Source organism: Oryza sativa, chromosome 3 (genome assembly GCF_034140825.1).
Source record: "Oryza sativa Japonica Group chromosome 3, ASM3414082v1".
In the NCBI taxonomy this organism is placed as follows: domain Eukaryota; kingdom Viridiplantae; phylum Streptophyta; class Magnoliopsida; order Poales; family Poaceae; genus Oryza; species Oryza sativa.
The window spans coordinates 1,851,849-1,866,690 of NC_089037.1; the positions used below are offsets into that span (position 1 = coordinate 1,851,849).

At 43.5% G+C, this 14,842-nt stretch overlaps 2 protein-coding genes across 2 annotated transcripts; both read left to right on the forward strand.

Annotated features, from left to right (window-relative positions):
- The first annotated feature begins 129 nt into the window (after positions 1–129).
- LOC9267031 (uncharacterized) lies at positions 130–1,119 on the forward strand. The gene has a single exon (XM_066309050.1). It carries the CDS (start codon positions 130–132, stop codon positions 1,117–1,119), a length of 990 nt encoding a protein of 329 aa, XP_066165147.1.
- A 7,805-nt stretch (positions 1,120–8,924) lies between these two features.
- Positions 8,925–13,769, forward strand: LOC4331518 (serine/threonine-protein kinase BSK1-2-like). The gene is made up of 9 exons (XM_015777422.3): positions 8,925–9,425; positions 9,521–9,656; positions 10,431–10,564; positions 10,990–11,095; positions 11,950–12,035; positions 12,427–12,615; positions 12,742–12,933; positions 13,018–13,131; positions 13,225–13,769. Exons 1-9 carry the CDS (start codon positions 9,084–9,086, stop codon positions 13,519–13,521), a joined length of 1,596 nt encoding a protein of 531 aa, XP_015632908.1. The 5' UTR covers positions 8,925–9,083; the 3' UTR covers positions 13,522–13,769.
- The last annotated feature ends 1,073 nt before the right edge of the window (positions 13,770–14,842 follow it).

Genomic DNA, 14,842 nt, shown 5'->3' on the forward strand with positions numbered 1-14,842 from the left:
CGATCCACTTGCCACACCACGGCCACCACCACCAACTCGATCGCACAGCAAAAAGCCCATACTGCCACCGCGAGCGCCGGGAAGAACACAACAGCTTCTCGAGCAAGCCGGAGGTGCACGACGCAGCAAATGGCAGCGGGATTCCGCCGACGGCTCACCGCGCTCACCATCCCCAAGGCATCGTCCTACCTCCGCCGGACGAGGCACAAGAAGTTATCGTACTCCCGCGCCCGCTCCGCTAGCCTCCCCGGCCGCTTCCACCCGGTCGTCACCGGCCTGCACGAGTCGGCGAGTGCTCTCCTCGGGTGGACTGATGAGGCGCCGGCGCAGGCTGGCACGCAGTGGATCGGCGAAGGGGTCGGCCACCTGGCGCGGCTCTTGGCGGGCTTGACGGAGCTGCTCCACCACCCGCAGGCGCAGGACCCGCTCCGGCCGCCGCGCAAGGCGGCGCCGTGGACGGAGCGGCTGCTCGACGACCTCCTCCTCCTCGCCGACGCGCACGGGTGCTTCCGCGAGGCGCTCCTGGCGCTCAAGCAGCTCCTCGCCGAGGCCCACGCCGCGCTCCGCCGCCGCGACGCGACCCGCCTCGCCGCCGCGCTGCGCGCGCGCCGCCGCTCGGACCGCGACCTCTCCCGCCTCGCCTCCACATTGCGTGACCTCTCCTACCGCTCCTCTTCCGCCGCAGCGACGTCCGACTCCGGCGAGGCCGCGCTAGCCGAGGCCGTCGGGGCCGCCACGTGCGCGGCGGCGGCCGCGTCCGCCTCCTTCTTCGCGGGCCTCGCGTCCGCCTCCGCCTCCTCTGCCTCGCGGTCGTTGGCGTCCCCGACCGCAGCCTCTCCCGCAAAGGTAGCGGTCGCGCCGGTGTGGTGGGTGGCCGACCTCCTGCGGTGGCGGCGGCGCACGGTGTCGGTCGCTGCCTGCGAGTCCGGCGCAGGCGCAAAGGAGACGCCATTGGACGAATGCATCGATGAGGAAGAGGAGGAAAGGAAGGCGGCCATGGATCGGCTGCTCAGGCTGGAGGAGTGCGTCGTGGCGGCGGAAGACGGCTGCGAGCAGGTGTACCGGGCGCTCGTGAACGCGAGGGTGTCACTGCTCAACGTACTGACGCCGTGCTTTTGATCTTCTCTGGAGGGAAATTCCTGGAAGATTAGTGATCAGGACAATGCGGATTTGTTTGACATCATTCTTCTTAGTTTTTGGTAGGTTGCGTACATGATGTATAGGGATCGTTTCACAATGGAATGGAATTGTGTTTAGGTGAAATATTCAGTAAAATTTAGTTATTAGCTTTCAAATCAAATGTCTACACAACCTCACTTTCATGGATTACCTCCAAATTCAGAGGTTGCTTTCCTGATTCTTAAGCGACAAGCAGCAACCATATAAACTTATGTTAATTAGACCTTGATTTGGATGCGAGTTAATGTCAATTGCTAAAATACCAAATGGTATCTGGATTCAGCTGCAATTTTATTCCCGTCTCATTTTTCAGCTATACGCAGCCATGCAGGGTTTGGCTCTGAACTGAAAGATAACCGTTAAGCTGAGCATGTGAGGCCTCTGCTTTTTATTCACATGCATTTTTCAATCGCAAAGATGAATCTTTGTTAAATCGCGTAAGCCGTTCGGTCGGTTTGGCATCACATGGAATTGGGTCAAGGAGTTAATGTATCACGTTGGAATCGAACTTACCAAATTGTCTTTCTATTTAAGCTGGCGTTTAGGTCCTTTGATGCAGGCTTTGCGGCTGCATTCTATAGTTATGTCTTTTCAGTTATTTTTAGCACTTAATACTAATATACTGAAAGGAGCATTGAACATTTAACTATGACATTGTCTCAGTGCTTAAAGTAGTAGCAGAGTATAATGTACTAGCTTCGGTTTGCAAAGAAGAAACACAAATGCAGGCACCGTTCACTGTTCGGAAACGCAGAATCAGTTCCTCTTTCATCTTGTTAGATCTTTCAGATAAGTTGGGTGGTTGTGAAGGTTAATGCACCTAAAGCCAGAATCAAGATCGTCAGTCAAGAGAAGCTGCACTTTTAAGCCGGATCTTTACTTTGCAACCAAACCAATACAGTGTACATGCCCCAGCTTTAGCGTGCTCATCAAACCTGTGCAACCTATAATTTATCTAGCTAGAAGGTCGCGATCTAAACTAGAATCGGAAGCATGCACGGATCCGTATAATTTGGCGCATCTGAACACTGAACTTGCGTCGGCTCTGTACTGAAAATCTGAAACCCAACATCTCTAAAGAACTAGTCATGGTTGGTCACTAGTTGTGTTATCAGAACTTAGAACTAGTACAATTATTTATTTTGGTGACTAATTCTCCAATCATTTTGCACCACTTAGGGTCGAAATGGACAAGCTAACGGATCGGTTGTGTTGTCCTTCTTCCCAAAGAAACAACAATGTCATCGCTCGTTTCTGTCGTCGTGCATGGAAGCTTGGTGCTACTTTCGTTTTCGGTACTATTGGGCCCCAGCAAGATGGGCCTGGAAGCCCCACTTATTGGAGCCCACTACGATCCAATGAACCATCACGAGATGCAGGGAGATTTTCTGCACGTTGTTAGCGTTAGTTCGAGGACGTGACACGGTGATCATTTGGGAGTTAGTAGGACGGACACCGGTGCCTATCTAATCGGATCACTCTTAATTTTCGATGTGATCGTTCAGGCAAACAGGACAGCTAAAGATCGGAAACGTATTTCTTATGTGATTCGTACTCAACCGTGTAAGGGGGTAAAGTTTTAACGTGTTACATCAGATATACAGACACATATTCGAAGGATTAAACGTAGTCTAATAACAAAACAAATTACAGAATCCGCTTGTAAACCGCGAGAAGAATTTGTTAAGCCGAATTAATCCATCATTAGCAATGTTTACTGTAGCACTACATTGTCAAATCATGATTCAATTAGTTTTAAAAGATTCGTCTCGCAATTTACACGCAATCTGTATAACTAGTTATTTTTTTCGTCTATATTTAATACTTCATACATGTATCCAAACATTCGATATGACATGGTGTAAAATTTTATCAGGGGATCTAAAAAAGGCCTAATTCAACTAACTCTCATTTTTTTTAATTAGCATATTTTAAAACTACTAAACGGTATATTTCGTGTAAAAAAATTTCTATATAAAAGGTACTTAAAAATTAAATAATATATTTTTTTTAATTAGCATATTTTAAAACTACTAAACGGTATATTTCGTGTAAAAAAATTTCTATATAAAAGGTACTTAAAAATTAAATAATATATTTGTCAAAATTTTAATAATTAATAGTCATTTAATTATATACTAACCACTTTTTTCGTTTGTGAGCCGCTAATCAGCCCAAATTCATGTACCACAAAGAACACATTATAATTATTTTTTTCATTGGTAGGCAAGGTATCAATCAAGAGTAAATCAATTGTGGTGGCTTTATCAATTTCAATATATCGGTTCGGACATACTCATAAAGATAAGGATGAGCGCACGTGTTGTGAACGTTTGTATTTGTGCCAATGGTATTTTTTTAAAAAAGGAGAAGAACACGCCCTTTGCTGCTTTGCATAACTTCGTGCAGTTTTGAGCTACCAAGAAAAGGCCCATGGGCTAAACCTACCTTGTTAGCCGAAGAGGAACGGAACCCAGAGGTGACGGCCCACGAAACAGAGGAGCCAGCTGGGACGACGCCGATGATAGTACAGGTACAGCACGATGTCCGCAGCCGCAAGGCTGGCGGTACACAGCACAGCTCAGCGCCACCGAGGCAGGGGTCGTGTCGCGCCGTCCGACTAGCGCTGGCACTGCCAGTCTGCCACCGCAGCAGGTACGGCGCCTCGTCCGGCCATCTGGCCAAGTTCCCCACCACCACCCGTCTTCACCTGCACGCTGCACGTACGGCCGCGGCGTCTCTCTCTCTCGCGCGCGCGCCGTCTCGTGTAAACCTGATAAACCCACGAGACCGAGCTCCAACCGCGCTCCGGCCTTGCGGCGTGCGTGTCTCGTCGTGGCGTGGCGATGCCGCCGGGGGCGGGGGGCAAGTACGCGGTGCAGACGGCCGCAAAAACCCGGGGGGGGGGGGGGGGGAACGCATGCTGCGTGAGCGACCGCGCGGCGCGGCGCGTCACGTCGCTCTCGCCGTCTCGCGGAAACGTGTCCAACCAAACGCACCCAGGGGAGGGGGAGGGGCACGCAATGATCGAAAGCGCAAAGCGGCAGCGAATCCCGCGTGGGATGAGCACCTGGAGCCGCAACTTTTTCGCCTTATTTCTTCCGGCCAATGGAGTAGTACTGTACTACTACTATTGTGCGGCAGGTGAAGCATCCATATGCTAATCTGTACTTCGATGCATCCGTGCGTGTGCGATCGATCGATGGTTCGGTTCATGTCGTTATCATGATAACCGGATTATTCCCCTCTTTTCTGCTTTAATAATGATTAACTTGAATTGGTGCTAAATGCTAATCCCGTGCTCTTCCGGTGTGTACGTATATGTATGTACGTAGCTAGTAATGATTTGGGCATATGCTTTAATAAGGTTTTCGTGGGAAAAGAAGAAAAAATGGTATCGCAAATTTCCCAACTTGTCTTTTGCACGGGAATAGTAATCGCGATGGCGATGGAGAATTGGGGATGCTGGTGTATAAACATTGCACATTTTTATACTGATAATGACCCTATGAGAGTGACAGCAGCTAGCCATTATACTATTATCTACTAGCACTATCCAACGATTTCGTTGGCAGTTAACGCGATGTAATCTTCTGCCACATCAGGTTATTTTATCCTGGTAAGCTGTCAGTGCACGTGAGGAGGATTATCTTAACTATGAGTTCGAGAAAAATCTTTTGATGGCTCTAAGGCAGGAGAGGAGAGCTAGACAATGCACTGGCGCCGCAGACGATGAATTGATAAACGAATTACAGTGGCACCAGCACAGTAGCACGTCATAAGTCATGTACTTTTAGCAGTAACAAAAGCTACATGTCCCCGTTAAGCAGCAGTAAATTGTTTGGAACTGGCTGAGTGATTAGTAAACGACACGGTGTCGTCGTTGCCCGGGTGCGTGCCAGATCAGCCACAAAAAAAATGGACAGGGTAAGTTGCCAACTTGGCCACTTTATTGTCCTCTCTTGCTGTTGTACTGGAAATGAAAAAATAATTATCAAATATTAATTAAGGGCAAATTAAGGATCAACAGATATTTGGCTCGGCTACTCGTCTGCCTCTGGGCAAAAAGCAGGAGCTTTTCTTTCTCCTTTCATTGTTCGAAATGGGAACGGAAGCTAACAGCATGCAACTGGATAATTCCATCAAACTGACGAGTGATGACTGATGACTAACGACTGAGCTGATCAGGTCAAGTGATGTCTTGCGAGGCAGCGAGGGATCTGAAGAATTCTGATATTCTGTTGACTCTGCATTGAGCACTACATTCAATAATTGCTAAAGTATTCTTTGTATAAACACAATGCTAGCCTGGATTTCTGAAGAATGAAGTCTGGATAAAAAGGAAAAAAATACGACCGAGTTGCTCCAATGAGTTAACACTACTTGAACCCTTGGCCAAAACTGATTTACATGTGATTGAACCCTCGGCCAAAACGAGAGCTAATTTATTGGAGCATGCATTTGCTTGGACTAATTCTTACTGTCTGAAACTCTGACTGTTTCACCATATTCATTTTCTGTCAGCACTATATCCAGTAGACACTGTGCTTGAGTAATTGAGTTCAAGTTCAACTACTTTAATAGGAGGTGGAGACAGCGAATGACTAGTAGTAAGAAATACCTAAACATTGGATTTACCCGTTCCAATTTAGGAGGATACTCCAATTTTGAGCTGCCACTTGCTACGGCAAAAGTCTTCTACCATGAATTAATCTACGGGATTGCTTTTCCCCGAAAAAGGTCTACGGGATGGCACTGTTTCTGCTGCTTTTCGGCTGCCAAGTGCCAACACGTCGTAATCAGTTACTGTAGTGTTACACTAACAACAGTTTCATAGGACTAAAACATCATCTTCATCCGTGGAAATAGTTTCACGAGAAAACGAATGTATGTTTGGATATGGATTATGAGAGGCAAGACTGAAAAATATAAATTAATAGGAGATTAAGACGAAACGGTACGTAGGAAGAATGGATGGTCAATTGGTTGACATCTACGATTAGAACTTAATTAGATTCTAAAAGGTGAAACTTTAAGGTTATTTACTTCGTTGCTACTTTTAACCATATCGAATTACCTTTTCTTGTCATTATTATCTTATCAAAGTTTGACAATTATAAAATTTCCAATTTTATAAGCTCTATCATAATCTTGGTAAATCTTTAAACCAAATACATCCAACACCATCAAAATTGAAAAGTCATGTAGCCTAGTGGTTGCAGTAACCTGAGTAGCTACATAGGAGTGAATTTTAGATTGGGTTATTTGAGCGCTAATTTCTAACTTAAAAAAGGTTGTATATATCCGGTTGGATTTAGAGGCCGGATAAAAATATCATTCTCTAAAAAAAATTAAAGAAAATCAAAATTTGGCAACATCAAAACATACTAAAATCTGACATTATCAAGCTTTAATAGGGTTAAAGGTGGCAACGAAGTAAATGCACACTAATTTTTCCATCCCATTTAGTCAAACATGTTTTGTGTTCAAATTACTCGTAACAAATACTTCTCGTTTTTGGGTAGAAATACCCTTCTCTAAAAAAATAAAAATCAAAATCAAAATTTGGCATCATCAAAACATACTAAAATCTGACATTATCAAGATTTAATAGGGTTAAAGGTGACAACAAAGTAAATGCACACTAAATTCTTCATCCCATTTAGTCAAACGTGTTTCGTGTTCAAATTGCTCGTAACAACTTCTCATTTTTCGTTAGTATACTACCCGAATTGTCACGCGACATGTTTTATGTAAAAATAATTTCTATACAAAGAGTGTTTTAAACGATTATAATATATATATATATATATATATATATATATATATAATTTTATAATAGTTAATACTTAATTAATAATATACTAATGAGTATTCTCGTTTCTAATCTACCATCCCAAACTCACAGATCAACCAGCCCTTAGGGCCACGGTATCATCGGCGAAAATTAACATCGGTGCCCTGGTGGGCACTGATCAGGAAATTTAGCTTTCGTGCCTCCAGGTGCCCGTGTGTCATGAGACTCGTTGCCGCGGCGTGGCAGCGACATGGTCGCCGAATTCACGGGAGCACGGCGATTTTGGCTTCGGATGCACGTCGACGGTAGCGACGCGCGTAAACCGCGCAGGGGGTTTCGCGTGACTGTGGCTCCGTACGTCGCCACGACGGACGGATTTATTGTCCTTTCTTTTCCCTTTCGAACTCATCAAAAAAACAACAACAACCAAAAAAAAAAAAACGAGAGCACGAGTTAAACCGTTGACTCATGGACCAAAATACTAGAGGAACAGAGCAAGTGTGGGCCAAAGCATGACGTAACATCAGAAATTACTCCAAACCGTTCGTTTTCAGTTTTCACTAGTCGTTTCCGTATGCTCTGCTTACAGGTTGATGCCCTCGACCATTTCTTATCAAAATTTGACAGAGAAATAAAGTTTGAGCTATGGAGCCCATGACTAATAACCGAATCAAGAAACGTAAAATAGTTTAGGATGAGACTTTTATATATGTGTTATTATTGGTTTAAAAATAATATAGAAAATAGACCTGACGAAAAAACTAAAATAAAATCCAAAGTTAGGCCTCCAATTTAAAATTTTGTTGTCTTTAGCTAATATGTGGGACAACCTTTCTCTAGAAAAAAAAGGTGAATAACATACTAAAAATAATTAGAATTGGTTGAAAGAAAGGAAACACATAGGTAAAGGGTTATCATTTCACATCATGTCCTCTCCTTCTCCAACACTATGTTTTGAAAGGCACATCAAAGAGAATCTTAGAACACCATCAAAGCATCTCAAGCAATTTATGTGTGTGTTTTCTCTGATTTCAGCTTCAACTAAACTGTTCAATATGAATCATTGTAAGGCTCACACAAAACAATTATGTCATATGGTTCCATTTATTTTCCTATCATTAAAGCGTTTTGCGAGTTGGATGAATGTTTCTATCGTTGAATTGAATATATGGAACATTTTAGAGGAGTTTACCTATGTATAGTTAGTGTTGTCGTGGTGTAATTTCAACGTGAGAGAAACAATGATTTCAAAGATATTTAATACGACCAAACAAAAAATAGACATCCGAGTAATCATTGTAGTATTTCCTTTTTTTCTGTGTGTTGGGAACGTACTCATGGGTGTGTGAATATAGTGTTATATATGTCGGTGTAGCTACGCGTATGTCTACTGTATAATTGCAAGAAAAAAATTTTAGGATTTCAACGAAAATTTAGTGAGATCAGATATGTATCATTGGTTTTCATTTGTTTGGTGTGTCAGAGGCATACTCGCGAGGAGAGCTGCTAAACATACGGTATTATGTTTACTATTGTTTTATGATAAATGTTCTCTCTTAGTGTTTGTTGACGGTTGCAAGTTTCGGTCCCACGCTAAACTACATAAGCAGATGGTCCGGCGTTGGATCGTACTAAGATCGTAATAAAACATCGTATGTGCAGTATTTTCCACTTGTGAGTGTGAATGTAGTGTTATGTTGTAGTGGTGCGGACTGCGGAGGAAATAAAATTTGTTCCAAAACGATGATGACGACATCTCCATTTTTGCTTATCCCCTCGCTAGATTTGCCGAGATGTGAACAGGAGACAAACAACATATCACCGTGCCCACGGCCTAGCCTCAGGCCGTACCCTGCACTGCACACGCGCACGCACGCGCACACAGCGGCGTACTCCGTAGGCGTACCGCGGCAGCGAAAACCGAGACGAAACCCAAACCCCCCCATTCGAGCGAGCAGGTGTTTGTACAAAGGCCGCCGCGTCGAAAGCAACCACTCCTCCTACTCGACCTCGCGCTCGCTCGCTCGCCCTACAGGCCACCGCCGCACCAGGGGGGGCAGCGAGCGAGCCCGCGAGGTAGTCGGCGACGACCAGGAGGGGGACTGGGATGGGTTGCTGCGGGTCGTCGCTGCAGGCCGGGACCCACCCGGAGAAGCCGCCGGGGATGGCGGCGCCGCCGCAGCGCCCGTCCTTCTCCCTGAACCAGCACCAGGCGCCGGGGTCGGCGGCGGCGCAGGGCGTGGGGAGAGGGGAGGTCCCGGCGTTCGCGGAGTTCTCGCTGGCGGAGCTCCGTGCCGCCACGGGCGGGTTCGCCGCGGAGAACATCGTGTCCGAGAGCGGCGAGAAGGCCCCGAATTTCGTGTACAGGGGCCGCCTCCAGCGCACCCGCCGCGCGATCGCCGTCAAGAAGTTCCCCAAGATGGCGTGGCCCGATCCCAAGCAGTTCGAGGTACGCCCCGATTCGGGAAGAGCTTGTTGTGCCTGGAGAATTCGTCTTTGCTGTCATCAGTCCGATAGATTAAGGTTATTTGCTTTGGTTCGCAGGAGGAGGCCAAGGGGGTGGGGAAGCTGCGCCACCGCCGCTTGGCGAACCTCATCGGCTACTGCTGCGATGGGGACGAGCGGCTTCTCGTCGCCGAGTTCATGCCCAACGACACCCTAGCCAAGCACGTCTTCCATTGTGAGTTATTGGAATATCTTTCTTTTGATAAGTTCCTTTCTGAATTTCTGATCACCAGGAGACTTTTTTTTTCCATATCCGATAAACACTGGTCGCAAAAAGATTGGATTTTTCTGCCTTGTAGTTCCTGATTAGTGTGGAAGTTGGCAAAAGAGGACATATTGGTCTGCTTTGAGCAACTGCTGGCTCCTACCGGCTTCCTGCATTTGGTGTACCGAACGAATGATTGGGACTGCCCTTTGTCATATCTTGTTCTTATTCGGTTATTGTTGGCAATGATCTTGAGTCAGTCGAACTGATTATGGCACAAGCTTCCTTAACACACTCGATGGAATGTTGGTGTTGTTATGAGTCTGTCAGCAGCTATATGTGTACACAAATGGATGCCTTAAACTGATTCAGGGTCTCCAATGTGGAAATGTCTTGTTATTACAGTGACCAATGCAGTTGGTAACTTTTTTATGCATTTAAGGTTACGGGAGATTGTAGTTCACTTGAGAACTTAGGCTTCTTTATATGTTGTCTTCATGTTTGATGAACAACCTGACAATAGGGTACACTGGCAGTGGTGAAGGGTGAGCTGTCGACTGTATTGGTAATAGTTGTCGCAAGTACTGAATTCTGTAAAACCTCAACAATAATGCACTGTATTACTTCTTTTTGTGATCTTAATTGCATTCACCATTCATGCAAGTTTGAATTTGCGCAAACTAGATGTGTGTTATTAAATTTGCAGTTCATTTATCATGATTATTTTTTTTTACACATTTGCAGGGGAAAACCAGACTATCGAATGGGCTATGCGTTTAAGAGTTGCACACCACATTGCTGAAGCACTTGACTACTGCAGTAGCAATGAACGGCCTTTATATCATGACTTAAATGCATATAGGGTCCTTTTTGATGAGGTAAGCAACCAATTCTTTTGTGGTGTTTGTATGTTTTATTCTGTAGGATTGTCTCATGTGGTAGAGGAAGTGAGGATAGTATATTTATCTCTACAAATACCTCCCTGCAAGAAGTAGTGTGCAATCTACGGAATGGCACTGATTTAATTTAGTTTGTGCTCTTATCCTGGATGCTTCCTCTGTTTGTTGATTTGCATGCTTATATTGGAAGTGGAAATTGTTGGCATCTCTAGTACCTGGAAGAAAGCACATGGCAGAAATGAAAATGTCAACTCTTTACCAATTGTGCTGATTGGAGAAATGATTAGGAATCTCATCAAAGAATAAATCGCTTTCCCATGATGTTGTTCACATGAACCTCTCCTTCACATGGTTATCCAGATGTTATCCGTTTATCTAAATCGTTAATGTATTTATATTTGCAGAATGGTGATCCTCGTCTTTCATGCTTTGGCCTGATGAAAAACAGCAGGGATGGCAAAAGTTATAGCACAAACCTTGCATATACACCTCCAGAGTATTTGAGAAATGGTACATATGCCTTTTACCCTGAGACTAAAAACTATTCTTTTCCTCTGAGATATGAACTGCTATTTATTAAAGAGAAAATCCAAGAAATGATATTGACAAGCGCCCAATTCCAAGAAATGTTATCAACAAGTACGAGTTCCATGAAATAATATCGTACAAGCAACTTTGTCCTAGAAATGCCATCGCCGTTAGGGTTCCGTTAGCATCCCTCCTTTAGGTGCTATATGATGAACAATGTATTTAACGACACGGGATGGATAGAACCCTAACGGCAATGGCATTTCTCGGACAAAATCGCTTGTACGATGGTATTTTATGGAACTTGCACTCGTCAATGGCATTTATTGGATTTGGATGTTTGTCAATGACATTTCTTAGATTTTCTCTTTATTAAATGGATAAATACACATTGCTCTTTTTTTTTCTGTATGCATGTAATTCTTGCTTTATGCCTAAATTTTTTATTTGAATTGCCTACTCTGGGCATTCATAGGAATATTATAGATGTTAACCATCGTCCATTGATGACAGAACTGTACCTTCCACTCTAATGGCATGACACATCATATGCACAAACTGGACCTATAATCAAAATAAGGCATAATAATCATGTTCTTTTTCCCTGCCAGATAAATAAATAATTCATCTTGTTTGCCTACTGAGTGCTTTTGTAAGCATTGATATGTGCTTTTTAAGGTGATTACGAAGAAATGTCAAGCTCATAGTTAGCCAGCTAAAACATATGGGTGACTAACACAAAGGCAGCCTTAGGATAACAAATATAAGAGGAAACCATTCTAAATGTAAGGTTTTTTTTTTTTTACATTTCTTCATGGTATATTCTCCTTTTTCAGGTAGAGTTACTCCAGAAAGTGTCATATTCAGCTTTGGTACTGTTCTCCTCGACCTTCTAAGTGGAAAGCGCATACCTCCTTCCCATGTAAGTTTATTTTGCTAGTAAAGTATGCCTTTTCTTGTTCCTCTTTATCCTAGCTCCAATGCAGCATAAGAAGTCCGAAATCCGTACTGAAAATACCTTGGCCAGGTGGCATACAATGCTATTCTGCTTCTGCATATATATTTCTTTTGCATCGTGCTGATGCAACACTCCTGTGCAACTACAGTAGAACAGAGTTTTACTTATATAGACATGAACATTAAGAGGTTGACTGCTGCTTGAATTCATAGTATGGCTAACACTCTTAGCTGCTCCAAATATTATTTTACTTCTAAATGTAACTTGGTAGCATAATCACATCGTAAGTGGTAACAATGCTTAAAACAATTAAAACATGTGCTTTCTTATTGACAATTAGCTTTGTTTCACTCAGGCTCTCGATATGATAAGAGGCAAAAACATTCAAGTGCTCTTGGACTCACATTTGGAAGGAAAATACTCTACAGAAGAGGCAACTGCTTTGGTAGATCTTGCTTCTCAGTGTTTACAGTATGAACCTAGGGACCGTCCCAATACAGGAAAGCTGGTCTCCATACTTGATCCTTTGCAAACAAAACTAGAGGTAACCATTGTGTTTTTATCCTTACTTTTCTAAATCTTTTTTCTGTCTTTGATGGTTTAAGCCTTCTTTACTAATTTATGGCTGCCATATTTTGACTGACCTAATTTTATTTTAAAATACAAACAGGTGCCTTCCTATGAGATGCTTGGCATTCCAAAGCATGAAGAAGAAGCACCTCCTGCTCCTGCTCCTGCTCCAGCTCCACAACCACAACACCCTCTATCCCCCATGGGTGAAGCCTGTTCTAGGATGGACATGACAGCAATCCATCAGATTCTAGTTGCCACACATTACAGAGATGATGAAGGGACTAATGAGGTAAATATTGGAGCACTTTGATTTCTGTCATATGGCAGATCGTTGTCTAAGAAATCTATCTCTTCATCAATCTCCCTGTTGCAGCTATCGTTCCAGGAATGGACTCAGCAGATGAGGGATATGTTAGATGCTAGGAAACGTGGAGACTTTGCGTTTCGTGATAAAGATTTTAAGACAGCCATAGAGTGTTACACACAGGTTGGAACGTCAAATATCAGGAACCTTCTGGTGTTACAAAAAAATCGTTAGATTGAAGTTATCTCACTCCTTTACCTCCTCTTTGGGTTGCAGTTTGTTGATGTGGGAACAATGGTATCACCAACGGTATACGCTAGACGGAGCTTATGCCACCTCATGTCTGACCAACCTGATGCTGCCCTCCGGGATGCAATGCAAGCGCAGTGCGTATACCCTGATTGGCCAACCGCATTCTATATGCAAGCTGTTGCGCTCTCAAAGTTAAATATGCAGAGTGATGCTATGGACATGTTGAATGAAGCTTCGCAGCTAGAAGAGAAGAGACAAGAGCGTCTCTGGTCTAAAGATGCGTCTGCTCAGTCTCCTTTGCGGCTCAAAGGTTTATGTTGAGACGTGCTGCTCTTCCTTCAGAAAATTGTGATACATTCCAGGTTAAAGAGTTGGGTGTAATGGGGGGAAGGTGCTGCAGAATCCTTTTTTTTTTCTCTTTCGGACCAGATGTTGTAGATCCTGTGATTGTAACTATTTGGTTTGCCATTTCTATTATGCATTTTTTGGGGGGCACATGTATATGTAACATTAATTGAAAAAGAGAGAGAGAGAAACAGGCACCATGCAAGGGAATTTGTGGTGGTTAACACTAGAGTTCGGTTGTTGTGAATAAGGTGCACAGTTGATCTTGTAGCTGAAGCTATTTAACCAACAAACCATTGCTTGTGCTGAGGAGGCGAGCCGGCAAGGACATACTAAGCATCACCACAAGGGGTGTGATTAGTTTACGCCAATTTACAAGGGGTGTGTTTAGTTTACGCCAAAATTGGAAGTTTTATTGAAATTGGAACAAGATGTGACAGAAAAGTTGGAAGTTTGTGTGTGTAGAAAAGTTTTGATGTGATGAAAAAGTTAAAAGTTCAAAGAAAAAGTTGGGAACTAAACCAGACAAAGAAAGAATTATGTACTCTTATCTGGAAAAGAAGGTAGCCCAGCGAAATCTTAAAAAGGAGGGAGTTCTTCAAAAGGAAGAACTGCAAAATAACCCCTACCCTTAGGCCTTGGTTAGATTTCAACTTTTTTTCTTTAAAATTTCAACTTTTCCGTCACATCAAACTTTTATGTACACATAAACTTCCAATTTTTTATCATATTGTTTTAATTTCTTCAAACTTCTAATTTTTACGTGGAAAACGCAGGCTTAGTACTATATATCTGACATGCGGCAGGCGCGAGCTCGATCTGTTTCCATGTTCCACCACGATTAACCTTCCAGACACATGGAAGAGACGAGCACCTCGTGTCGCCAGTAGTAGACAGGATGGATGGTGATCACCGGTCTCATTTGTTTCGTTTATGTTTACGATTATACGAACCACTTATTAATATTTTTTTAGAAAAATATGAGAAACTTTTATACGTGTACCAAGCTATTTCTAGATCCGTCCATGCGTGCACGCACATCCTGATTATCGGTTTAAGTCTTGCTTTCAGGCACTGCTACTATAGCTGTTTTGACTATCAGGGCATCTGTATATGGACCAAATAGTCCATATAGGTGGGACCCATATAAGTGGTCTTTTATTATTTCTATTTTCACAATGTATATAGATAGCAATTGACATTAAGATGGGACCCACACTCTAAAAAAAAATTACTTCCAAATGCTATAGTTCTCTCATGAAAGAAGCAAAAAGAGAGATAGTATATTTTAATCTAT

Excerpts from the sequence above, each read along its gene's own strand:
- LOC4331518 (XM_015777422.3), top strand. The coding sequence starts at position 9,084 with ATGGGTTGCTGCGGGTCGTCGCTGCAGGCCGGGACCCACCCGGAGAAG. Across the intron at positions 10,565-10,989 it reads ATAGGGTCCTTTTTGATGAG|AATGGTGATCCTCGTCTTTC; the intron begins GTAAGCAACCAA and ends TTATATTTGCAG. Across the intron at positions 12,616-12,741 it reads CTTTGCAAACAAAACTAGAG|GTGCCTTCCTATGAGATGCT; the intron begins GTAACCATTGTG and ends AAATACAAACAG.
- LOC9267031 (XM_066309050.1), top strand. The coding sequence starts at position 130 with ATGGCAGCGGGATTCCGCCGACGGCTCACCGCGCTCACCATCCCCAAG.